At 39.0% G+C, this 24,217-nt stretch overlaps 1 protein-coding gene across 6 annotated transcripts in view; it reads left to right on the forward strand.

Moving 5' to 3' along the window:
• Positions 1 to 4,260: 4,260 nt before the first annotated feature.
• Positions 4,261 to 24,217, forward strand: part of ZC3H7A (zinc finger CCCH-type containing 7A) — a 30,657-nt gene continuing 10,700 nt past the window's right edge. For 2 of the 6 annotated variants that reach the window (XR_010374664.1, XM_064461914.1), the window contains exons 1-13: positions 4,649 to 4,769; positions 11,269 to 11,372; positions 12,510 to 12,549; positions 13,383 to 13,580; positions 14,132 to 14,290; positions 15,998 to 16,078; positions 16,165 to 16,209; positions 17,003 to 17,030; positions 17,546 to 17,826; positions 19,742 to 19,949; positions 20,916 to 20,980; positions 21,744 to 21,936; positions 23,680 to 23,841. Coding sequence is in view for 5 of the 6 variants with exons in the window: in XM_064461914.1 (XP_064317984.1) it covers positions 11,305 to 11,372; positions 12,510 to 12,549; positions 13,383 to 13,580; positions 14,132 to 14,290; positions 15,998 to 16,078; positions 16,165 to 16,209; positions 17,003 to 17,030; positions 17,546 to 17,826; positions 19,742 to 19,949; positions 20,916 to 20,980; positions 21,744 to 21,936; positions 23,680 to 23,841 (1,528 nt within the window). In the remaining variant the exon portion in view is untranslated. Of the gene's footprint in view, positions 4,324 to 4,388; positions 4,464 to 4,648; positions 4,770 to 5,199; positions 8,736 to 9,818; positions 9,902 to 11,268; positions 11,373 to 12,509; positions 12,550 to 13,382; positions 13,581 to 14,131; positions 14,291 to 15,997; positions 16,079 to 16,164; positions 16,210 to 17,002; positions 17,031 to 17,545; positions 17,827 to 19,741; positions 19,950 to 20,915; positions 20,981 to 21,743; positions 21,937 to 23,679; positions 23,842 to 24,217 lie in introns of those variants that run through there. The other 4 variants (XM_064461912.1, XM_064461913.1, XM_064461915.1 and 1 more) reach the window with 4 other exon arrangements.

The following is a 24,217-nucleotide window of genomic DNA, read 5'->3' on the forward strand; positions in this document are numbered from 1 at the left end:
CTTGAAGAGTGGGTTTGTGTAGTTGCTCTTGAGGCACTTTCAGGTATGGCTTCATGTGGTTCCAGTTTTGCCACTCTTCCTGTTCAAATGTGCGTGATGACAACAGAAGATAGTCTAAACTGTAATACTGCTGATAGTCTAACCAGCATGTCTCTTTTTCTTCTTTTTCTTCCCTGTGCCAAAGTGAGGTGGTGTGTTTTGGTTTCTTTCCAAACGTACTAAGAGAGGTCTGAGTAACTTACATGCCTTAGGGAGTAAAGATAGCTGGAGGAAAAAACCCTAGGTTTATCTCTCACCTGCTTGTTATAACCCTTACTACTCTTAAGAGAAGGTTAAAAGCAGAGACTGGCACTTCCCCCCCTTTCTTTTTTTTTTCTGGCTAACCGAAGATCTCTACCAGGTCACACATTTTGAAAAAGGGTTCTCTCTTCTGTTCACATCCTCATTAGACAGTCATCCATAACTTTGTCATCCTGCAACATATTTTGCTCATGATTATCCTCAGAGGCTATTCAGAGGCCTGAAGCTAACGCTCGGGATGGTGCCCGGTGTTAACAAATTTCAACTAGTCCTGCTTATTTCCTGTGCGCTAAAATATTGCACTGACACTGCTTGACTCTTTTTTTTAAATTCAAGAAGTCCTTTATAATTTTGAACTTTCAATCTAAAAGAATTGTTACCTTTCAACTTTTTGGTGGATTCAGGTCAGACATAAACTTGTAGCTAACCCGTAGGATACGGCTCCTACACACCGTGGGCCTGGCCACCACCCGAGCGCAGGAGTGGGACTTATGCCCTCTGCTGGTCTATCGGATCGTGACTCCTCTACTGTGGAAGGCAAAAAGCTCATCTTCCCGTTCAGTACAATAATCCAGAAGTTACAGCGAGGCGTTACGGAATGACAGTTTACTAGTTTTTAGGTTTTGCTGCGGAATACGATTGAGACATTAAAACCAAATCAAGATACTCTCTGTTGTATACTAATACCTAACTTTTATGTAAAGGATATGACTGATGGATTTCTACACTAACTCCTACACAAAACCCCATAGGTATTTCATGGGCTTAAACCATTTCCAACAATGTTTTAATAAGCAAGAAATCTTAAATTAATTTTTAAAATGCTAAGTAGTTCCCTAAGGAAATTAAAAATGTTCATAGCTAACATCCAGCTCATATCATAAAAGCTACAGTTTAACGTGCCTTGTAGCTGTTTTCCAAATACTCTGCTGCCTCTCCACCATCACCAATTTCTTAGTGACAGCGGAAATCACTTCTCTGCTAGGGCATTACCACCTTAGGCAAAAAGTAAATGAATTGTGTCTGAAACATGTCTGTTGGAGTACCAAGTCACAAATACAACGTTGCAACATGCCATTTGTGTAGGAAGATATTGCTATGCTGTTTAGCGGAAGTCTAAGGTAATTAAATAATAAGATAGAGACATTTAAGAAACAATAAATGAAAAAGTAAAAAAAAACCCACAAACTACCCAAAATGTTTTTATTCCTACAGAGGTAAGTGTTGTCTAGTACAGAATATTCTGTTCTTGCATGGCTTTCAAAAAAGAGTATAGACTGATGTAGTTGCTGTTTTTTAAAAAAATTAATCTGACTTTCAAGAGTCAAGCCCATAATTTGACCAGTAACTGCTGGAAAATACAAGGTACAATTTCATCAGCATTTGCAAAGGAAAAGCTTTTGCTGTTTCAGTAACGCAGCGAGTTAGGGCTTTCAACAGCATGATACGCACGTGACAGTACAGATAAAATACCACAGACAGTGTATCTCACATGCAATACTCAATGTTTTATCATGGAGATATTAGGAATCCATCACTAAAATAAAAAAGCAGAAACAAAACCTGAGCCTGGCAATATGTTTAGTGGGTGTCCTCCTTCGTATGCTGGCCAGCTACAAAAATGTGCAATAGGTCTTCCTACTTTGGTCAGAGCAATGCTCACTCATCTCTGGGTACCCTAAGCACAAAGAAAAGTGTCAAGTAGTGGCAGAAAATAGAAAAAATAATAGTGTGGGCACCCCAGAAAAACAAGCAAAAAAACCTACCAACCACAGACCGATTTTTAGAATGGATTACATTAAACTATATTTAATCTACATGATTATTTACAATAAAGGGCATTATTTTGGTTAAGTCACTTCCTTTGGATGGGAATTGTTCATAATCTAGTTTAGTTCAGTTTAATTTTGCAGGTTTCTCTTCTCATGAAGATATAATATGGCTTAACCGTTTCAATCTGGTCAATTCAGGTCAATACTTCTGAGCGCGGCTTCAGCAAAGGAGTTCTGTATTTCATACTGTTGTTTTGTATACAGCTCTATCTTGGTGATATATTTATAGAACTTCTGTATACATCTTTTGTAATTGAATATTTCCTTTGGTAGTAGCTAAAATGTATACTCATATCTGACCAAAACTGACTGTTTTTACAGATGTTAAAAAAAATTAAAAAATATATATTTTAAATTTCTCATTTTTATTACTCAGGGAGATGTTTTTCCTTCCCAAAACAGACATGGAGCTGGAATAACCATATATTCCATATGTAGTTATATTCCATATACAGTTTAAGGAAAGAGAGTAATGTCATCATCCTTATATACACATATATGACAGAATTCTGGGTCTGGGAAAGAAGCAAAGACTCTCAAAACAGCAAAACCAAAACTGTTTTGAAGGGAACGCATTCCTGGAATTAATTCTACACATAAATAACTCATGTTAGAAATTCCAGTGAACTGCAATAATAATGTCAGAAAGTGTTCCATGATAAGGCCTTCAGATGCTGCAGATAAAGGAATGCACTGAAAACTTACTTGTCTTCCACTCATCTAAAACTGTCAGCTATGTAACCCTCCTGATTGGTGAGCATAAAACAAATATAGGTTCCAAAGCAATTTACTTCATAACATCTGAATTATAAAAATCACACTGGTTTTGTTTCGTTTCCTCTCCAAAAGTGTTTTCAGAATTCAAGAGAAGTCCCTTTGCTTGTTTTGTTTATAAGCTGATTGTGGGGAGAAAAAAATGTTTAAAAAGCTGGCATGTTTTTGAAAAAGGCAGCTGCATAAGTGATTTAATTTCCATTTTCTCTAAGTGCCAACTCTTCCTTAGGTCAAAATATCACTTTACGTAAACAAGGGAATTAATGAAGGATTTTCTAAAATTAACTACTCAATCATAAATCTGAAGATATTATCATCATTTAAGATTAACAAGGAACACATCTACCTGTAAAGCAGTGGAAATGATAGAATATGCATTTTCTTCTGTCTTAATAACGACTGTTGAAGAAAATCTACGACTGCGTGTTTTTCAGGCTGTAGCTTGGCCGAATCCGAAAAGCGACACAAAGGGAGCAAGCCTGGAAGAAACGACGAACCAGCAGCAGAGCAACAAGGGCGGGTTTCAGTGGCTGACTCCTGGAGCGCACTTTGGGTGTTCTAGGGAATACAGGACTCGCTTCTCCAGCTTAAATGCTTCCTTGAATAACGGAAGAGTGTTTAATAGAGGTATGCTTCCCCAGGTCAGGGAACCCTCCATCAGTGTGACTTCACCTGATAAACTACTAATTGGCTGTATTCCCTTTAGTCTCAATGAATGGCAATATAATTTGGACACGTATTTGTTAAAACCCAGAAAGCTCTTCTTTGTACAGTTCTACTATACGTGCCAGATCAGTGTCTCAGATATTTTTTACCGCGTTATTTGTGGGGACACCTGTACGAGAGTGGCCAGCTGCGCCGCTGATACCGCCATGCTAACGCTGCTGGAGCTGCGCCGGCGGCGGCACCTGCCGCCGCTCACAAGGGCCGTGCTCCCGCCCTCACCCGCCACCGGCGAGCGCAGAAATACCGACACAGCGACCTCCCTTCAGCCTCCTGCTCACGCGTTTTACTAGTTGGCAAGAGACGTTTCACAAACGTATTTGTGAGTTCCCACGTAAAGAGCCAGAAGATATGACAAGTTCCCGGTTCATAAATACTCATGGCGGGCGAGCGAAGGAGAGAACCTGGGGCCCTGCCGGTGCAGGGCAATGGCAAAGGCCGCACGCCGCAGGGCGGCGCTCAGGCTGCCGTTCCCGCCGGGCCCGCATCACTCCCTCGCTCGCCCACGGCCGGCCCCTCCCGCGCCCCGCCCCGCCCAAGGCCGCCAGCCGACCCCGGAGAGCCCTGCCCAGCCCCGAGCATGCGCAGCAGCCTCCGCGCTGGAGCGGAAGGATGACGTCAGTGGGCGCCAGGACTCCCATGGGGCGCCGCGAGTAGGCTGCCCACGTCACGCTGCTTACGCGAGAACTAATGGGTAGCTTAAAGATCCTCGGCGTCGGGCCGCACAGAGCGGCGTCTCCGGACGGGGACAGCTGGCAGGCACACGGCGCGGATGCCAGCCGCTCAATCGGCCGTAGGGCGCCGGAGGGGCCTCAGGGCGGGCTGCGCTGGAAGGTGGGGAGGGGTTGGGCCTAGGCAGCCAGCCAATCAGTAGCAAAGAATGTCGCAGCCCCCACCAATCAGGAGTACCGGTTTCCAAAACAAGTGTGACGAGCCAATCGGAAGGCCCGCAGTGGTAGAGCCCTGGCCAACGGCATTGGGCGGCCCGCAGGCCGTGCTCGTGACCTCCCGGCAGCAGGGGGCGCGCTGGGGGTGGGGAGCGGAGCGGGGGAGGCGCTCCGGTGTCGCCGCCGCTGTCGCGCGCCCGGCTCGCTGGCCCCGCCTTCCCCGGCGCTGCGCTCCCGTGGGCCTGACGAGCAGGTAGGGGCTGTGCGGGGGGAGGGGGGACCGCGCGCCGCTGTCCCCGCTCGCGGCCGGGCTCCTCCGCCTGCGGAAGGGGCGCCCGCGTGCGGGCGGCGCCGCCCGGCTGGCCCGCTCCCGCTCCGCCCCGCTCCGTGGGTGCCGCCGCTCCCCGGCCGAGGAGTGTCCGCAGCCTCGCCCCTCCCGGGGGAGCAGAGCGGAGCGGCCCTCCTGCCAGCTGTGCCTCCCCGGCGCAGGGGAGGCGACGCGGTTGCTTACGGCCCTTGTCGGTTCCGCTAGAGAAGTTGATCGGGGCGGCGGGCGCCCCTGGGGAGGGCTGTCCCTCCGTGATCGGCAGCTGGTTGGCGCGAACAAAGGCGGCGGCGGCGGCGGCAGGCGGGCCCGGCGTGGGCCCCGGTGCGGTGCGGGCGGCGGCGCCGAGGAGCGAGGGGCCAGCTCATCCCCGGCCTGACCCGGGCCGGGCGGGCGCGCCCCGCGGGCTGGCGGCCTCACCGCGGCCGCCCTCGGAAGAGTCGGCGGGCCGGGAGTTCGCCTGTTGCTGCGCGGCTGGGGCGAGCCCCGGCGTTTGACAGGAGCGGGGAACGAGGCGTGACAGCGGCTCGGCCGGCCGCGGGAGGGTGTCAGCTCCGGGTCCCCCCCGACACCCCCCTGGGTAACCCCGATACCCCCCGGGTCCTCCCGGGCCGGCGCCGCCGCGTTTCACGCGTGACGAACTGTTGGGTCTCTCAGCGCTGAGCAGTGCGCGCTGCAAGTTGCGCTCCCCTTCCTCCGCCTGCAGGAGCAAACAATGCCCTTCTCCCTGCCTTGGGTTTGTGCAGACAGTACTCTCGGCGGGGCAGCGCCGTTGCTTCGGTACAGAAGGGCATAACTGTTACGGGGAGTGAAAACAAACAAAGCCCCAGCGTCTGTCTATTACAGTCATTAAAATCGATTGCCAGAGCTTATCTTGGTGCAAATTCTGTTGATAAATCTGGTTTTGTTGGTAAGATGCACCTCCTTCAGCTTGAATTTTGGATCTGTTCTTTACTGAAACGTTTAAGGGAAGTGTAAACCAAAGTCTTCCAGCCCATTCCTTAATTTCATAGGGAAGTGAAGCGACTTTACAAAGCGTCTTTTGTTCTCTCCTGTTCTTTCATGAATTTAAAAAAAAGTAGGAAAACTATGAAAATAGAAAACAAACATTGAACAGTATCTTACTATTTCGCGGGCAGGGAACGAGTGGTAGTGGACGCAGCTAAATACTTTATGTAAATAAAGAATGTGAAGTGAATAGATGTTAAATTGTTGCTGTGTGTTCCGTTTCATTTGTTGTATTTAGATATTTCATTTTGACAACAGTCAAGTTTGTTTATCCTTACAGAAATAAAAATTAAAACTGAATTATGTCTGTTATTAAGTGGCTTTTTCAGCTGACATAAAAGAATCCTGTGCTTGTGACCAGAAGCACTAGATTAAGCAGAGGAATTAACTGAAAACTGTAGAACTGTTGAAACACGTGTCGTGTACTGTTTTCCCTGTTTGTGTCCCCCCCAGCATGTTACACGTTTGAAATGTCTTATGTAATGGCCCAGTGATGCATGAGTATGAAATCTGTGCCTTTGCTGTCTGAGGAAGATGTTTCTAAAAAGGTTTTGTAGTAAGATGTCTATTTTCCCTTCCTCATCTTGATGCCAGTCCAAGTCTCTTGAGCAGCTTACAATCTCTATAAGGCACGTCTTAATTTGCACTGTAGTTTATTATATGTAATTATTAATTTAAACTGTTAAATGGTTAGGATGAGCAGTAAGGTTGCTTTGAGAAGTCTGCTTTGGGTCGGGCTTACTCTGTGTTGGGCAGGTGCTTGGTGTCGGGTTTGATTCTTGGCTGTGTTGGAACTGGGGGTGGCGGAGATGTTTTTGTCGGTGACATCTCTCTGGGAAGCAGTTAGGGTATAGCTGTGTGTGTGCCACTGCCTTTTCTCACTTGTCTCTGTTGAGGTAGGGGCCTGCTTTGTTGTGCCACTGGAGTGGGAATTACATGTATGTAGCTTTTTGGATCCAGATGCCTGAACACGTTATGCTTGTTGCTGCTCTTAGTGGTGCAGGAGGTAGCAGCGGAGACAGGCTTTTGCTTCTTATGTTCAAAAGGGTTTATACTGCCTGTGTTTTAGTCATATATTCACTCCTACTGTTCTGTTTCAATCTTCCCCATTGTCCCTGTGGTATTCCCTTTATCCTAGAATGTTTATTCAAGGTGTAACTTCTCTCTTATGGAGTACAGTTTTCCTATATGGAAACATTGGTGAGCTGTTTTCGTTTTATGCACAGGCTTCTGGTTTCACAACTTGAACTGATGAAAGTTTTGATATATGATGGTGTAGATGATGGGTTAATTTTTGACTTGAGTTGATTTAATATTTTGAGTTTGTTACGTTCTCTCTTGCCTGTGTCATAAAGAAGATGAGAAGGCTGGTGCTAGAATACAAAAGGGGTCTCTCTGCTCAGTGTGATTTTCACTACACTTGCACCCCAGTCAATGTTCATAACTGACCTGAGCCATTGAGGCTGGTAGAGATCCATCAGCAGCAATCATGGTAAAATTTTGACTGTGCTTTGTACTGTACACAGATCTAATTTGAGATTCCTGCAACTCAGTAATTGCTTTAATAGTGAACTCAGTGAGGCATGGCAAGAAGCTATGCTTCTGTACCTTAGAAAATCCATGTCTATACACTGCACTTAGTTTGTAAGTTTTAGCTCTGCGGAGAAGGAAGTGTGGTGAGGACCACTGACTTTCAGTTGTTTTCGGCATTTAGGCCTGAAGGTGCAGAGAACACTTATTTGAAGTATTTGTAATAGCTGGAACCATTAACGTCAATAATGAACAACAACAGAATCGTTTGGTCAGCTGAAGGTCATTAATTCCCAGTGGTAGTAGCTCTGGTCCCCAAATAATGTTATGCATTTTTCCTCTGTTCTTCATTCATCTCTAAATAAGCTGTCTGCACAACTGTATGCAGCAGGAGAAAGTCCTGCCCAGTTCCCTATCCTTCAGGACTGAATTTTCAACAGGGGGAACTTGTGTGCATGGCAAACAGTAGATACTTGCTCCCTGGATTTGCAATTTAGAATGAAAAGGCTAGATAGTCTGAAGTTCTAAGCAGCATGACCTTCCTTTTCAGAATAACCACAGCCTATTCCTTCTACAGATAAGCTCAACTGTCTGCATTCTGTATGATTTTACTGACTTGCATTCCAAAGATCAATTTTGCTTTCACGATGTTCTAGCAATTGTTGTGTTCAAAGCCCTTGTGCCTGAAGAATTATCCCAGGCATATCCTAAGTATTGTGAATGTTCTTTAAAACCTATCTTGAGTACCTCAGAAGTGCCAAAATACAGAAAACAAGAAAATGGACTTGCCATGTCCTGGAGAGAAAGGAAATAACCAGTAAGAGGCGTAAGTGGCTTTGCATAGGAGAAAAGTATAGGTATTCCTGTCTGCCAGAGCTGGCACAAAGCTGTTTTCCTCTGTATCTCCTATTTCTATGACTGGACCAGCATGTAGCGGAAAAGGTGACATTGGCTACTGCCAGTGTACTTTCTGTCACTTGGCTTCAGCTTTTGTAAAACATGATGAGTTGAAGCCTGTGCTAAAGATAAACTGGTAGAAGTTGTTCTTTAACTTGTTTGGGTTTAGGCAGCTTTTTTTTTTTTTTGCACATTAGTAGATTTAGTAGATTGAGCTTGTGTTGGCCGTGTAGCAGCAGTTGTAGAAATATAACACTTTTTCAGATCCCATACTATTATTTTCCTTTACCTTAGCTTGTCTCTTTCAGTGAGTTGTACAAAGAGTAAAGCAACAGTACAGGCTTTGCTTTTCCTAGTAATAGTTAAAAGCAACATTTTACTTCTTTAATGATTGCACATATGTATATTTGTTTTAAATTCTGTCCCTGCAGATGGAGGAGAAAAGCTGTTGCTAAATAGGTGGGTTTTTTTAAACTTTGAAAGGGGTTGGATGACATTAAAAGTGAAGACATGATTGTTATTTGCCTTGTATGAGTCTAATGTGTTTGTGGTTGCTCAAGAGGATCTAAGAATAATTTGGAGGGGAGAGAAGCTGTTAGAGGTGCTATCTGAAACAATTTTAAATCCTCTGCAAAATCATCAAATATTGGGGCAACATGACTGTCAAAGTGTCTTAAGGAAAGATAATTTTGCCTGAACATCTTATGGATGCAGATGAGTAAGTAGGAAATAATTAGAAAACTGTTTTGAATAATAAATTACACCACTCACATATGTTCATCACTTACTAGCTATTCTTTTATCTGTGATGCCAGTTTGTAACATTTCCATTAACTTTATTGTTATGGAGAAATAGGATCTGCACATCTTCAAGTTTCAATATGTCAATTATTCTTTAATATTTGTGCTGGGTTGATAAATCAGTTATTACTGTGTTGGACTTTTTTAATCTCTTTGCAAGTTGTTGGTAGAGTAAAACTGATGTTAATACTTGCCCAGATCTTGACATATGTAAGACTTGTGTTGGCAAGGTATTACCTTGTCAGTTCATGGGACTAAAGTATGTTTTCTATAGCTTGCTTACTTTTGTGGGAAAGCATATGCTGATATTGCTGCCTTTGATTAGTGCGAGAATTTCTGACTCTTTCTAGCCCTCGTTTGAATTCTAAAATCTAAACCATGTATGAGAAAATAAAATATTCAGATTCCCAATAAATTTCCTTTTAGCATTTATATTTAGATTTCTTCACATTTCTTCACAGCTATTGTTATTCGTTAAAACACTTATCTTACAATAAAAGTCTTTCATATATATGCCAAAAGCACAGTATGTGTCACTAACTTGCGGAAGAAAAGATGATGTGTAAAATAGCATAAAAAACAGTTCCAAAAGGTATGCGTGGTTATTTCCTCTTTGGAGAGTAGGTTACTGAGTGTTACTTATATACCTAAACAAGCAATGTTTAGGTTAATGTCAGTTAACTATTGTAGCTGTCTGTGATATTTATCTACAGACTGATTCTTACTTTTATTTTTTTAAAGCTTGCTGATGCGAGAGGTCACAGTAGGAAGTGAGGTGTAATGGTGGGGACCTTGGAGTGCTTCCATTAATTTGCTTAGTGACTGTAAGAAAATTACTCAGTTTTATATGCTCATTTTAGGAATGTGTTACAATAGGGCTAACTCTTAATGACTTGAAAGGGTGTAGGCTTCATCTGTTTGTTTAAGATACTTTGGAAAGGTTTGTAAACATTACTAGAGCTGAAAACTCTTCAGACTGTTCCATTATTCCAAATCATTTGGAGGAAGTAGGGTATCTTCTCCAGCGGGTTTTTATTCTCAGCTGGGATTTTGTTGGGTTTGCTGGGGGTTATTTTGTTTATTGTTTTAGTTTGTTTTCATACTTCTCTTATTGATGTGAAATGGTAACCTGGCACAAAGTGCTAGGGTTTTTTTAGCTTAGTTTCAAGGCTAACAGAAATGTACTGCGTGTAGTTGCCTTTTTTTTAAAAAAAAAAACAACAACTTTAAATTTCTACACAAAGTAATTTTTTTCACAAAAAATTTGTATTTCCTCAAGCTAATAGCCTTTTTTTCTGAATTTTAGTATTTTCAGAATAAAGCTTTGTCCTCCTGATCATTTTTGTAAAAATAAGTTATTGTATTGCGATTAGTCACAACTGTATGCAGCTGTGAAACCATAGTTTCAACAGCCTGCTTTTGAAGGTTATACAGGTAGTTTTAGCCTATATGACTTGAATATTTGTAAATCCAGTAAATGAAGGACATGAAGAAGAAAAAAAAATTCACTGATTCAGACTACTTAAATTGGATTTAAATGTCAAGTTGATGATGTGGAATTACATTAAAGTAATTAGTTTCTTCAAATGAAATAGGTAGTCATTACCACTGGTAAAGTTACCAAGATTTTCACCTTGGTCAACTGGTAGATATTATTAAAGCAGTAGTATTTTGCTTCTGATTACCTTAGTGGTTGGGTGATGATGAGAGACTCTAGAATTAGACTTAATGGTAGTTTTCTGATCAGTTTGGCATTTATTAATAAATATACCAGGATTTTGAAGCACTATAAAGCTATTAAAGGAGCGTGGAACCTTAGCTTGGCTTAGCAGTAATGCAAGCAAGCTGCACTTGTTGTTTGGTTTAGTTTTACTAAGATGGCTCTGCATGATCTAGAGTAAATTAGTGGAAAACCAAAGATAAAGTAGAAATTGGATGAAAGGTTTCCTGTAGAAGTGTTTTGTAACTGGGCACTGACAGACGGGCTGTTGGTTCTGGCCAGGGGCTTCTGCCTGTTTTGCTGTGAGCACTGCAGTGTTTGTCTGGAGCTTCTTCAGAGGGTGTTTTCTGAAGCTGTGGTGCAGTATCATCTTTGTATGATGGACTTAAGAGTTGATGTGAGATTTGATCCTTCTGGTCCAAGTGCAAACTTCTATATATTAACAGCCATTTATCTTTCTTCCTTTTCGAGGAGTGGCATATCCAAAAAGTGGATGTTCAGGATAACATGTCCAATGTGTCGGAAGAGAGAAGCACTAGACAACAGGACATTAAGAAAGGACTCCAGTTTATAGAGTATGATTTTATGGTTTTATTCTTATACACACATATATATGAGATGGATAGCCCAGGGAAAGTCCTTTTGATGTTGCACAGGTGGGGGAAGGAGGAGGGCCTGTGTTTTCTCCTCAGAACATTTGCTCACGTGAACATGGAAATGGAGAGCAGTCTTAAAGAAAAGACAGTACCCCTCTTTGTTCCCAAACAGAGCAGATTGAAGGTGGGAGGGTATTCCTTTTCTGCCTTTGAGAAAAATCAATTTTTTTGGTGGGTGGAAAATGTTGATAGCCTGAAAATCCACCTTATACTTACAGACAGCTATGCCTAGGACTAGGTTGCTACTGAAGGGGATGGGTTTGCTCCACAATACCTAAGTGTTTCAGCTCTCTCGAGCTCAAATTTAACCTAATGAAATATCATCTTAGTAGTTAATTTTCATTTGGATCAATGCCAAATTCTTCTCTAGAAGATCCTGGCTAGCTTAAAATCATTGTGAAATTTCACAGTAATGCACTGCTTGCATAAGGCATTCAAAAAAAAAAAAAAAAAAAAAAAGAAAACTGCCCTTCTAAAAGTTCTTTAGAAACAGATTCTCAGATAACCTCTGTGGTAAAGGAAAGGGTTCCTGTTTTTGTTCCCGAAAAGTTAGAAGTAAATATCTCTTGTGTACTAGAGAAAAGTATCTGTTGTGTGTCCTGCAAAAGAGCTCTTTAAATTCCTGTGGTATCATTGGTATGACTTAATTAAAATTGACGTTTTCTTTTGACAGATAATTTGTCATTTTATAATACTTACAAGAAGATTGCAGTTCTCCTCATGTATAATCTGTTTCTGCACAGTGGAGGAGAGGAAGGAAACTGTTTTTAAAGAAACAACATGGAAGTTTTAAACTCAAAGCATTCAAAGCCTTAATAAATTTTGAACGCAGAGTTGAGACTGGCTATATAACTTTAAATGAAAATGAGTCATTACACAGTTGTTTAATCAAAACTAATCTGCAGCACTCCTGCCTTGTTCACTGCTGGCAATAGACAATATTTAGAGATCTGCCTGTTGCAGCGAGACTGCTTTTAGTAAGAATCAGTACTCTCCAGTGTGATTGTCCTTTAAGCAATATGTATAATAAGTAAATTTTGTAATTTCTGTTTGTAGATCTACTTTGCCCTATCCAGGGACGCAAGAACAATATGAGGTAATGAAATTACTTCTGCATTTCCAGAAGTGTTTTTAACATTGACCTGTCTTATTATATTTAGTCTTTTTTAACCATCATTTAGGTAATGGTATAGTATGAATGGTAATTTACAATGTCTTGGTACTGGAGGACTGCTTACATGGAGATACAGGTATTCAGATATTTGGATGCCTGGAATTCACTCATATAGCAGTTCAGATTAACTCTTTCTTTACTGGTAGGGATGAATTTGGGGCATTCAGTGAATAAAACAATGTGCTATTCTGAGTGAAGTTTAGAGTAGCACAGCAAAAGTGAGATAAAAGGACCTTGGTCACATAAATCTTCATAACATATTTTGTTTCTACATATGTTATAATTCTGCATAATTTTTTCTTTTCAGACTCAACTTTTTAGCATTTTTATTTAATGGTATGTGGTTTCATTGGATCTGAGAACGTATTAGATAAAAATGCAATTGTTCATGTTTTAGATTTTTTTAAAAAATCTTTCGCTCTGCAAAAACAGCCCTTGTGTACTACTGGTTTGCCAGTTGCTATGGCTGCTGCTTGCTAAAAGAATGTAGGGAACACATACACGCACACACATATATATATATTCTCTTTTAACTTACACAAAACAATTATTTTGTCAGTAGTTCAGCCTCTTTATTTACTTGTATGGTAGTGTTGAATGTTACAGATTGTCTTGGAAAAATGTCAGAAGAAAAATACTAATATAGACAAAAGGTTTGCATTACAAGTCTAAATTTTCTATTTAAAAATGTATTTGGAAATATGGAAGATAAACAGCAACTGCTGTTGATGGGTGTTTTTTTTTCTTTGTTCCAGTTATTTATACGTGAGCTTGTTAGAAATCTTTTTAATGAAGGGAATGATGTATATCGAGAAGGTGATTGGAGAGGATCACTGAGTCACTATACAGAAGCTATAAATATAGCTGATTATGCTAATTCTGAAGAAATCCATGTTTCTGATGATGTTTTAGAGAAGTTGCACGTGAACAGGATAGCATGTTTTTCAAATATGGTAAGCTTCTGTTTAAATTGTATGATTTCTCAAGAACAATGTGTTAACACTGTGAAGTCATGGAGAGTTTCCTAGTGAGTGAAAAGCTCTTGGTATTGGTTTGAGAATTGGCATGTTTCAAACCATCATAATAATTCTGGAATGTTCTTTAATCTCTTCTTTTTACAAGTATAATCATCAGGATATTTTTAGTTACTAATACTAGAATATTAATGTAAGAGAGTCACACCAGGCTTGGAAGTTGATGGAACAGTATTTTCATCCATTTATACTGCTCATTGCCCCTGAGTGCTGCTTTCTCTGTGGAATAAGATGGCTCTTGTGAAAGAGCTGAATTGTCTTCATAACTGTTATTGGGTTTTACATGAATGGTGGCCTTGCTTCTTTTTAGTTGCATAAGTTGGTGACTTAGCAAAACTCATAAATGCAGTGTGCAGTGGCCTTGTTGAATGTTTTGTAGTGTTTCAATACCATCATCTAATGCAGTTTAAATTTGGTATTTTGATGATAATATTTCTGACCAGTGCCTTTTTTCTTTTTTCTCCAAGTAGGGATTGCATGAAAAAGTTTTAGAAGACTGTGAGATAGCATTAAGATTGAATGAAAACAATTTCAGAGCTCTCTATCGGAAAGCAAAAGCTTTGAATGAACTGGGAAGGTATAAGAAGGCTTATGATGCTGTAGCAAAATGTTCTCTTGCTGTGCCGCAGGTAGGTAAATTATATATTGGTGATTATTTTTAAAGGTTTAATGTGGAAAACATATATTTACATCAAGACCAGAGAAGGTTTTTTGGTTGGTTTGGGTTTTTTAATGCAGTAAAATAATTTTTATTCCTCTAAGAATTATTTTTTGTTGTGGAAGTGAAGGCCGACAGTAGAGATTACAGTCCCCACGTTCAGTTTGTTGTGTTAACTTTTAGCAAAAGAAATAGTCAATTTGCAGTGGGGGTCAAGTGCCATAAATGTTTGCAAAAAAAACCTAGAACCACTGAATTAATTGTTAAGGATCCTCTACAGCCAGAATTATACTCACAACATAAAGAGAAAAAAGCGCCCATAATGATAGCATGTAATATTGATTCTTTTGATAACTGTATTTTAGCTTTCCCAGCACTTAATAACATTCTTATCTGTGCGTTGGCCTCCATCTGAATCACTTAACATGCACCTCTAATCTTAGGCTGTATCTATATTAGTGAGCAGCATGTGGTATGATAGGAGAGGATCTACAGACTGAAATGCTGGTCCAGAGGATCTGATTTCCATGGTTGTTTGTGGGTTTTTTGTTTGTGTTTTTTTGGGGGGGAGGAGGGGGTGTTTGGTTTTTTGTTTTTGTTGTTGAAGAGTTGGAGTGCATCAAGTACACTCCTGCAGCACTTACGTTTTAGTTTCATCCAAAATGAATCTAATTTGGCTCTCTGAGACACTTCATAATACAAACTAAAATGCAGTGAGAGGATGATCCAGAGATTCCCTTCAGAAATGCATTCCTGATTTGAACTAAAATGCTGATGGAAACTTTACATGCTTTGCGCAAAATAGACTGAAACACAGGAGAGAATATCAATTGCTTTTTTTTTTGCCTTTCTACATCAAAATTACAGTAAAATGGCTAGACTAACTGTTGAGCAAAGGTTTACCACTCGATATAGAGAAGGTTTCGGTTGTGTTTCCAAAGACACGGCAGTTTATCTGAACATGTAACTTTGGACTTTGGATCCTCACTTTGCACCTCCAGATCTGAATGTTTTTGCTTAAGGCTTATATGCCTTTATATAAGTTTTATAAATAGCTTTTTCTAGCTGTAGGACAAGTTCTGGAAGCTAAATCTTAAAATAATTTAAATGGATAGTTATTTATAATTATATAGGACAGAGTGAAATACGACCAGGTTTTTAACTCAACTTTTCTAGTTGTATGATGCAATTACTGCTAAAATACGGAGTTCTCATTAAATATTCAGCAGTGTTATGTAGGAGCTGACATTATGGTTATCAGAAATGTGCCCCTCAGTTTGTGTAAAAACAAGAAAAAAAACCCATCCCCTCAACAACAATACACCTTCCCCAAATAAACAAGCAAAAAATACCTACCCACAAAAACTCCCCACATCTCTGAACTTTCCTGGTTTTGGAAAAATCTTTGCATTATTTTAAATTCACACAAATGGAAGAGAAGGAAACTGTCTTATTTTCTGGCTTTTAAAAAAAAATTTCCATATATGGGAATAATTTTGCTTGAGGGTGGCTGTATTTTTCAGTGGTAGCTTGCAGTCTCATATGTTTGTGAAAGAATAAAGATGCATTATGAGACATTCTTCATATAAGGATCTTGCAGTATATAGATTGAGACGTAAGCAGATGTCTTGACTAGATGACAATGTGTAAATTTCAAAATTTTGTTTATATCTTTTAGGATGAAAGTGTAATTAAGCTTACCCAAGAACTAGCTCAAAAACTAGGATTAAAAATAAGGAAAGCGTATGTAAGAGCAAAGGTAAGATTTTATTTTGACTTTTTACATTGAGGTTTCCCTCTCTTGATATCAATTTTGTATTTAATGAAGGTATCTTTTCATTGCAGCCACCCTCCTCAAATTCAGTTTCTAGCAATGATGTATCAACTCAGGTAAGGTTTTACATGTTCTGAGTGCAAGCTGACTTTAAACTACAGGGAATAAGTGTTTCATAAGGAAAAATTGTGCAATTGTTGTTTTATACAAGATGTTGTTATTTTGGACTTCAGGGTTCTGTTGATCTTTGTGTTCAGTTTTACGGTATATTTATGGCAGACTAGGACATAAGATTATCATTCAAGTTGTCTTTGTAGAATAAATATTAGCTAAAACATTAAATCCAGTGCAGTGAATATATTTACTTTTAATGTCTTGAGGCAAGGGCATAGTTAATGTGCTTATTAATTAATTTTGTTGACGACTATCAAAGTGAAGGGTACTGGGATAAAATCCCTTTTAATTTATGCATTTGTCCAAATTCGACCTTCACTAGCAGCTGAACTTGGATTTACCTTGCTATTTGTAATGTGAATAGCAGTAATGAAGAGGAGTGCGTCTTTATCTTATGGCCTTTTTTTCCACAGGAATATAGATAATGCAACTGTAAATGAGGAAATGTAGGAACAGCTCATTTAAGATACTGTTTAGATCTTTTGTTCCCTGAAGTATCTTTCTCACTTTTGTTAGTTGGTTGCAGGGTTTTAGTGATACTGTGAGTGAATTTCAGTCTGCAAACGGATGCTTTATCTAAAAAGTTTTGACCTTTAAATTCCGTAGACTTCATAAATTTCAAATTTTGTAAAAGCTAAATTTGAGGACTTATATTCTTAGACTGTAAATATGTATTTGAAAATTTTTAATGAATCTTGTGCAAAATGCTGAGAGGTATTTTTTTCTCACTTACAGAATTCTTCTGTAGAAGATATTGAGTTAGGTGAGTCTTTTTGTATTACAATATTAATGCTAGGCAGCTAGATACGCTGTGCATATCTAGTTGTATTTTTTTAATGAAATTTCTTAAGGAACTTTACCGTAGATCTTTCAAATGGCACGATGAAAAGTCTCATCTGTTTATCTCTAAAATTACATATTCAAGTTGCTGAGCCACATTCCTTTTAGGTCTTCTCAACCTGTTATGATTGTAACTGCTCCTCTACTGATTGTTACATACTGTTCTCTTTCATTTGGGAAAATACGGAGGGGAGAATATGCCAAAGATTTAGTAGTGTCAGGTCTGTAACTTTTAGCTTGAGTAGTATATAAACACTGACATAGGTACACATGAATTGGAAGCTAGTGGAAGCTGAAAATATTTAATGTGGTTTTGCTTAAATGTTCTTCATGTTTCTCCACCCCCTCACCCCCCCACATTGTCAGCATAGAAGTTATGCAAGATATTTTTACATCTTTGAACAAAAGTTCCAGTCATTCCCATCTTACCTGTTTCAGATTTATCTGATCAGAAGCAAGAGATGGTTTCTGCTGCTTCTTCATCAAACTTTGTTTCTGAAGTGTCAAAAGTGTCATCCGTACCTGTACCAGCTTTATCTGCTGTTATGCCCCTTCAATTAGAAAAGGTTTCTTTGCCTTCTGCAGTGTTGGCAAATGGAGGGAATGTTTCTTTCTCTATGCCAGAAGCATGTTTAGATTGTGGAGATGGAGATATAATTATTGGGGAAGAACTTGATGAATTACTTGATTCTGTGCCTGATCCAGATGAAAGTGTAATGGTAAGATTTATTTTTTTTTTTGGTCTCTTTTTCTTTCTCAAAAGACTGTCCTTATGAACGGGATCTTTTATTTTTATCAAGTGGGCTAGTAGTGAAATGTCAGTTAACTTTCCTGTTATGTTGAGCTGTATTTGTGTATGGTTGGGTTGATTTTTCTCAGGTGCAGATTCTTGCAAATGTTGCTGTAAAGATGCCAGGACCCAGCAGAGCTCTGAGGACAATTATATTGGTTTTGTGTGTTGGAAAACCTTAGCGAGGTTGCTGGGGGAGAGAGACTACTTCAGAAACACTGCTGTACTGCTACCAATACTACCACAGTGGGAGGGATACTGCTTCCAGGAAGTACTGTGAATAGTGAAGTAGACATTTGAAGTCAAGGCTGGTGGTTTGGGTGTTTTTGTTTTGGGTTTTTTTGGTGCAAATAAACTCTTGCAGAACCTGAGAGTATATTGGGAGTGCCCACACTGTAGCTGTAGAAACTATAGGTAAAATCATGCTAATAGCTTTGATATTAAGGACAGTAATACTTGCACTGTGATCTTCTAGTGCATTCACTAGTATCTCTGCAATCAGAGCTTTGTCCAGATCCATCTCCTGGATAAACAGAAATAGTTACACTGTCATGAGTCTAACATTTTATATTTTTCAGAAGAGATTATTAGAGAAATTTAGGCACATGAAGAGTTGTTCTTAATTACACCATCATTCCACAGCTAGAACAGACTGTGAAGCATACAGAGTTCCTCACTGTTAGTCAAAATGAAAGCTCTGACTGATGAGCAGAGGTGTTGGAACTTGTTAGCAAGGTTACTGACTCTGCTGTGGCCCTGCCAGTCATTTGGAGCCCTTAGTATTACAATGTTAAATGAGGCTGTGGCATATTGAATTAATAATTAGCTGTGATTTTAATTCCTCATTCAGGTGTGGATGCAGTTGTAAATCTTTAAATAAAAAAATGCTTGGGCTTCTTATATTCTGTTTTGTGCACTTTGTTTTGTAGAATGTAGTTTGGAAATACAGAAAGTAATTATTTTAATGAGATCCTAGGAAGTTCCCTGAGTTGGTCAGGCAGTTGGACTAGGTGATCATTGTAGGTCCCTTCAAACTGGAATACTCTATTCCTATTCTTACTCCTATTCCTGTTCTGAAAGCCAGGAGGAGATACAGTCTTCCAAGATACACTGCAGTCTCATGTAATGTAGACTCTGAAGTGGGTTGTAGGCTAACAACTTGGGGACCAGAGGGAGTTACATGTTGGCCAAACTCTGCAGACCAATTTGGTCAGCCTCCAGACAAGAGGGGAGCTTCCTGGGACAACAGAGATGAGGAAGGGAAACTTCCCCACTTGGTAATGTCCTAAACAAATGTATGCAGAATGATATGTTATTTGCGGGGGGAAGGTGATCAGACCTTTGCAGAACATGGTATCATTTGATTGTTTCTAAGGATATATCTTAAAGCAACTCTTAACTCTTTACTGTACTGCAATTTGAATTATGTTCTCTTTACTTAGAAAAAAGATTATGTAGAATTCTGACTCTTCGTACTTTTCCGTATTGTCTTATGTTTTTAACATAATTTGGAAATTCAGCTCTGATCTGATTCATAAAAAAATCCAAATCTGTTAATAAACTTCAGCTAAGTGAACCTTTAAAGTGGTGGATTTGTGGTTAATTCCTTGCATTAGGGCATTGTTTAGGGTTTGATTACTGTAGTTCTCTGAGTGTACTGTAGCATTGTACAGTAGTGTAGTACTGTAGTGTACCTTTTATTGTTATTTTTCAGTAGTTACATAAAAACTTTCCAATAATTTACTAAAAGAAATACTACTGGATATTGTGTTCTTGGGTTTCTTGAGTTTCTTTTTTTTCTCCTGTGTGTGAACATTCTTTTTAAATGTCGTCTTTTTTTCCAGCAAACTACAGGACCCAGGGGACCTATTCCTGCAGGAAGCGTTGCTCCTAGTGTACCTTTCTCTGCCTCTTTGCTGGGGACGCTGCCAGTTAGTACAGGATTTGTTCCTTCACCTTCTCTTTCAGAAATCTTTTCACAGCCTTTGGCTTCTTCACTGGAAAATTTTTGTTCACCATTAAGCACCTTTTCAATCAGTGACCCAAAAAGAGGTAAGAAATAAGTCTTAATATTTAACCTTTTATGATGAGAGTTGTGCATGAGCTGACTGGCTTATCTTTTTAACAAACAAGTTTTCACAACTATTCAGTAATATTTAACACTTACATAACATTTGATCTGTGCTTACAATTTTTGAGTATTGATAATTGGTGTTGGTTGTACACAGAATTTATAAATAAAGCTTTTGTTTACTTGGGGTCTGCAAAAGCATGCTCCAAGCTCCCTCTGTTCAGTTGTTCTGCATTTATTGTGTAAGTTATTTGTTTCAGGTGAATAAGAATAAGGAAGGAACCATGTTTCTTCAAAATTTGTTTTTTAAAACTAAGGTGTTCTCACAGCTTAAACCACTTCTGATGGTTTGGCAGTAAACAAGAATTCTAAAAGGCTAATATAACTGTGCGCTCTGTAAAGATACCAGTATTACATGTTTGGATTCAAACCCTAGGGACTAATTATGTAGTGAAATCATGTATGTGAAGAGAAAGGTATAAATAGCCAGTGAAATAGAAAAGGTAAAATAAAGTTTTTTCTCTAATTACCAGCGTTACAGGAGCATGCTCTCTTTAGAAGAAAGCCAAATTTACAAAATAAAATAAAAAATAGAAGAATCCTCTTAATGCTCTTTCATTTCTTCATTTTTATTAGTTGGCATTGCTTATCCAGTTACCTGTTTTGTACTGCACAAGTATCTTCATGTTGCTTCAGCATATGCCTGTGAAGGTGCTGCTGATGTTAATCAGATGGTTATACTGAAGATGATTACTTAGTAATTTTTCAGCTCAGATGTTTACAAGGGGCTTTTATATAACTGAAAAAAATGATCATAGCAAACAAAAACCTTTGGTGTGTGTCAAAAAACCAAACCTTTGATACTTCTTCTCAGGAATGATAAATATTTTTTTTCATAGGGTGTTTTGGGGAACTGAGATAATTAAAACTTCTTTTTATTCCTTTAGACCTCTCAAGTTCAGCTTCTAGGGATGGAACACCGACACTCAGCAGCAATAATTCCCCGTTGTTTGTAAGTATTTTGCATGTTTTCTTTCCCATCAGTTCAAATGTTACTGCCTTGGAGGCTTAACATAGATATTAATTTTTACAGTAGAAGTTTCTATTTTTTAAAAAAGGGCACTTTTACCATTAAAATCTGATTCTGGCTTGGAAAACAGTTGTACAGCAGCTCACAGCAAGAGTAATTGAACACAAGAAAAACTACAAATGCTGCTTTATATATGTGAACTTTGACTGCTGTCATAGTCACTTCTCCATTTTGAGGAACTTGCTGTAAAATACTGTGGAAGTGTAAAAAATAACCAATGTAAGAGAGAGAAAATCTCTTATGATCTGGGTGCCAAACGTTAGGAATCCTGGAGAACTGTCCTGATACACAAACAGAGCAGAGATTGCCTTGTGTCTGAGAATCCATCTGGTCTCTGTGTTCTAGTCACGCTGTACGTTTTCAATCATGCTGCTGGCCATTGATTATGTGGGGAAGGGTGGTGTAAAGGATTGCATCCTCATGAGCCAGGATGGAGTAATAATTAGTCTGTCAAGTGCTGTTGTTCTCCCTGTACCTGGCTGGGTCTTGTTATATGCTTAGTCTGTGCTGGATATATGGCTTTTGTAAAATCCATGTCCCCTTCTTAGACATATGGTTAAGTTTGTATTATGATTTTTTGTGTGTAGTCTTTCTTACGCTTTAAATAATAAATTCAGTAGGTTAAATTTTAATTGTAGATAAATTCAGTTATATGGATTGAGTAAGATATGCTTTCTTCCAACAGATAAATGGCCCTAATAGTTTGTTTGGGTCTGAAAATTACATGGGAATTACAGGCCAAACTAGAAATGACTTTTCAAATGTTTTTAGCAGTGCAACTGCTAATATACCTGCATCTTCAGCACTTGTGGGAAGAAACCCATTAGAAGGTACACATGAGCTAAGACAGGCCTGCCAGTTATGTTTTGTCAAAAAAGGTAAGGGGCTTTTGGACTTGGTTGATTTTTAAAAACTTAAAAAGCATACACTTAAAACGTTAGTGTTCATAAGTTAAAATACTGTTGGCTTCTAAAGAGTGTTAATCGTGACTTGTTCTTTGCAGATGTAGTACGATCTTATGATTAAGGAACTGGTAAAATGTTTCAACAACTATTTTATCTTCTTTCTTCTCGTCTTTATTTCTTGTCTTATATTCATGTCTAAAATTCTTGATTCCTAAAACCACCATAAATCACCACACGCTTTCCCCAACCTGTAGGTTTACTACGTAAGGTCGTTCACATTCTGTATTCGCTTTCCTCCCAACCCCCAGGGTACTGTGAAGAATGACACCTTTGCTCAAGACTAAAAAAAACTTGCAGTACTCTCTCTGATTGGCCATGGGGAATTGAACCGCAGTTCAAAGTACCTGGTAACCTTCGCATCCCATCTGTTTTATTGTTCTTTCAAACTAATTCTAAATCATAATCCTGAGGCTTCCAAACCTTAGTAATAATTAACTCCACTGTATTGACTCAAAGGATCTTAACCAGTGTAGGGCTTTAATATAACTAATCTTTTAGGCCTGGGCTGTTGCTGTACAACAGAGCTGTATTCTAGAGGCAATAGCTTTTATTAAGACTAATATTAAAAATAAGCATTGTCTTTCAAGTCGCAGGTGTCATTGATATTGGTACTAATAACATGCAGCGTAGTAACACATAAAAAAATGTATCAAGACATTTAGGGATGGCTATTGTAGTTTTAAGAACTTATATAAAAGTTTAAAATTCATTATACAAGAAAAATCTGTGATGTTTGAAAAACCGTAGAACACATTCTGTTAAAAGCAGGAGCTGTAAAATGTTGGTGGAAATACTTAGCATGTTCCTATCTTGGCTTTTTGCATCAAAGCATCTATTTCTTCTGTTTCTCTGCATTTCTATCAGTGCCTTTAAGTGTCTCCTGCTTTTACTACCTACTTTTGAAATTGTACTGTTCTATCAGCTTCTTGTCCAGGAAAGTTGCGTCACACTCCTGTTTTTGTAGTCCCTTACATAGTAAAATTTGCTGAGCATTGCTCGTTTTTGGACTCTTTCCCTAATTTTGTCTTCTTAGTGGTAATGTAATCTTCATTTCAGTATCATACTAAATTCAGAGTTTAAATCTAGGCATATTTTTCTTTCCAAAATCACAAAGCTCTGGGATTGGCCTTTATATTTTTGGCACATGTGTTCTTATGTGGTGTGTTTTTGTCTCTGAACATAGTAACTATTCTAATACAATAAAAGTTGAAGGATGAGAGAGACATTTACTGATCCTTGGAATTCATCTGCATTGACTTATTATAAATAAGCTATTTAAGTTTTAAATTAGCGCTATGGAAATGTATACTTTGTAATTTGAAAAAAAGCAGCAATTTGTTTCTGTCCCAAAGTAATCTTAAGGTTGTAACACAGCATCCCTCCCCAGATAACTTCTGGGTTTGGTTTTTTTGGGTTTTTTTGGTGTTTTTTTTTTTTACAAGGCTTGTCCTTTTGTAAGTACTTAGCTTTTTTTCTGTTCTGCTTGACATGTCTTTTAATGACTTTTGGTTCTTCAGAGTTGCTGGTGCAAGCAGGAATTCTATACAGTGTGTTCATGTACTTTGCTTTTGGGCTTATATGTTAATCTGTGTATGGAAATGTTACAAGTATGCTGCAATTTATGCAAATATAAGCAATTTTCTGTGATTGTTTCAGGTCCTAAATTATTGGATTATGCTTACCATCCCAGTTTAGAACATAAGTGTAAGAAGGATATTCTAATTGGCAGAATAAAAAACTCTGAAGATAAATCATGGAAAAAAATACGTCCAAGACCAACAAAGACACAGTATGTGGGACCATATTATATATGTAAAGGTACGTGTTATAGATAGTAAAATGGTAATGCCTACACTCAGAGTAATATAGTTCAGCTTTTCCACAGTGAAGCAGAGAATGAGTTTTTACTCTTGCTCATGGAAGATGGAGAAGGAAGTTCACTGGGTTGTTTAAATTTTCAAAGGCTGTAAGGAGAGCCATATTTTGACCATTAGTGTGATTATTTATCACACTGCATCTTACACATTACAGTGCATCACATGCACTGTACTTCTATACAGTTCTTCATCATGAATAACTTTGCTTCCGAGTGCTGGGCTATTACTATTTAAAATAATAATAGAAAAGCATTCTTGTTAGACTTTTGCAGTATGAACCCCTTACTTATGATGTAAGCAAGATGACTCACGGATTA

This window comes from Phalacrocorax carbo, chromosome 10, assembly GCF_963921805.1.
Source record: "Phalacrocorax carbo chromosome 10, bPhaCar2.1, whole genome shotgun sequence".
Lineage (NCBI taxonomy): Eukaryota > Metazoa > Chordata > Aves > Suliformes > Phalacrocoracidae > Phalacrocorax > Phalacrocorax carbo.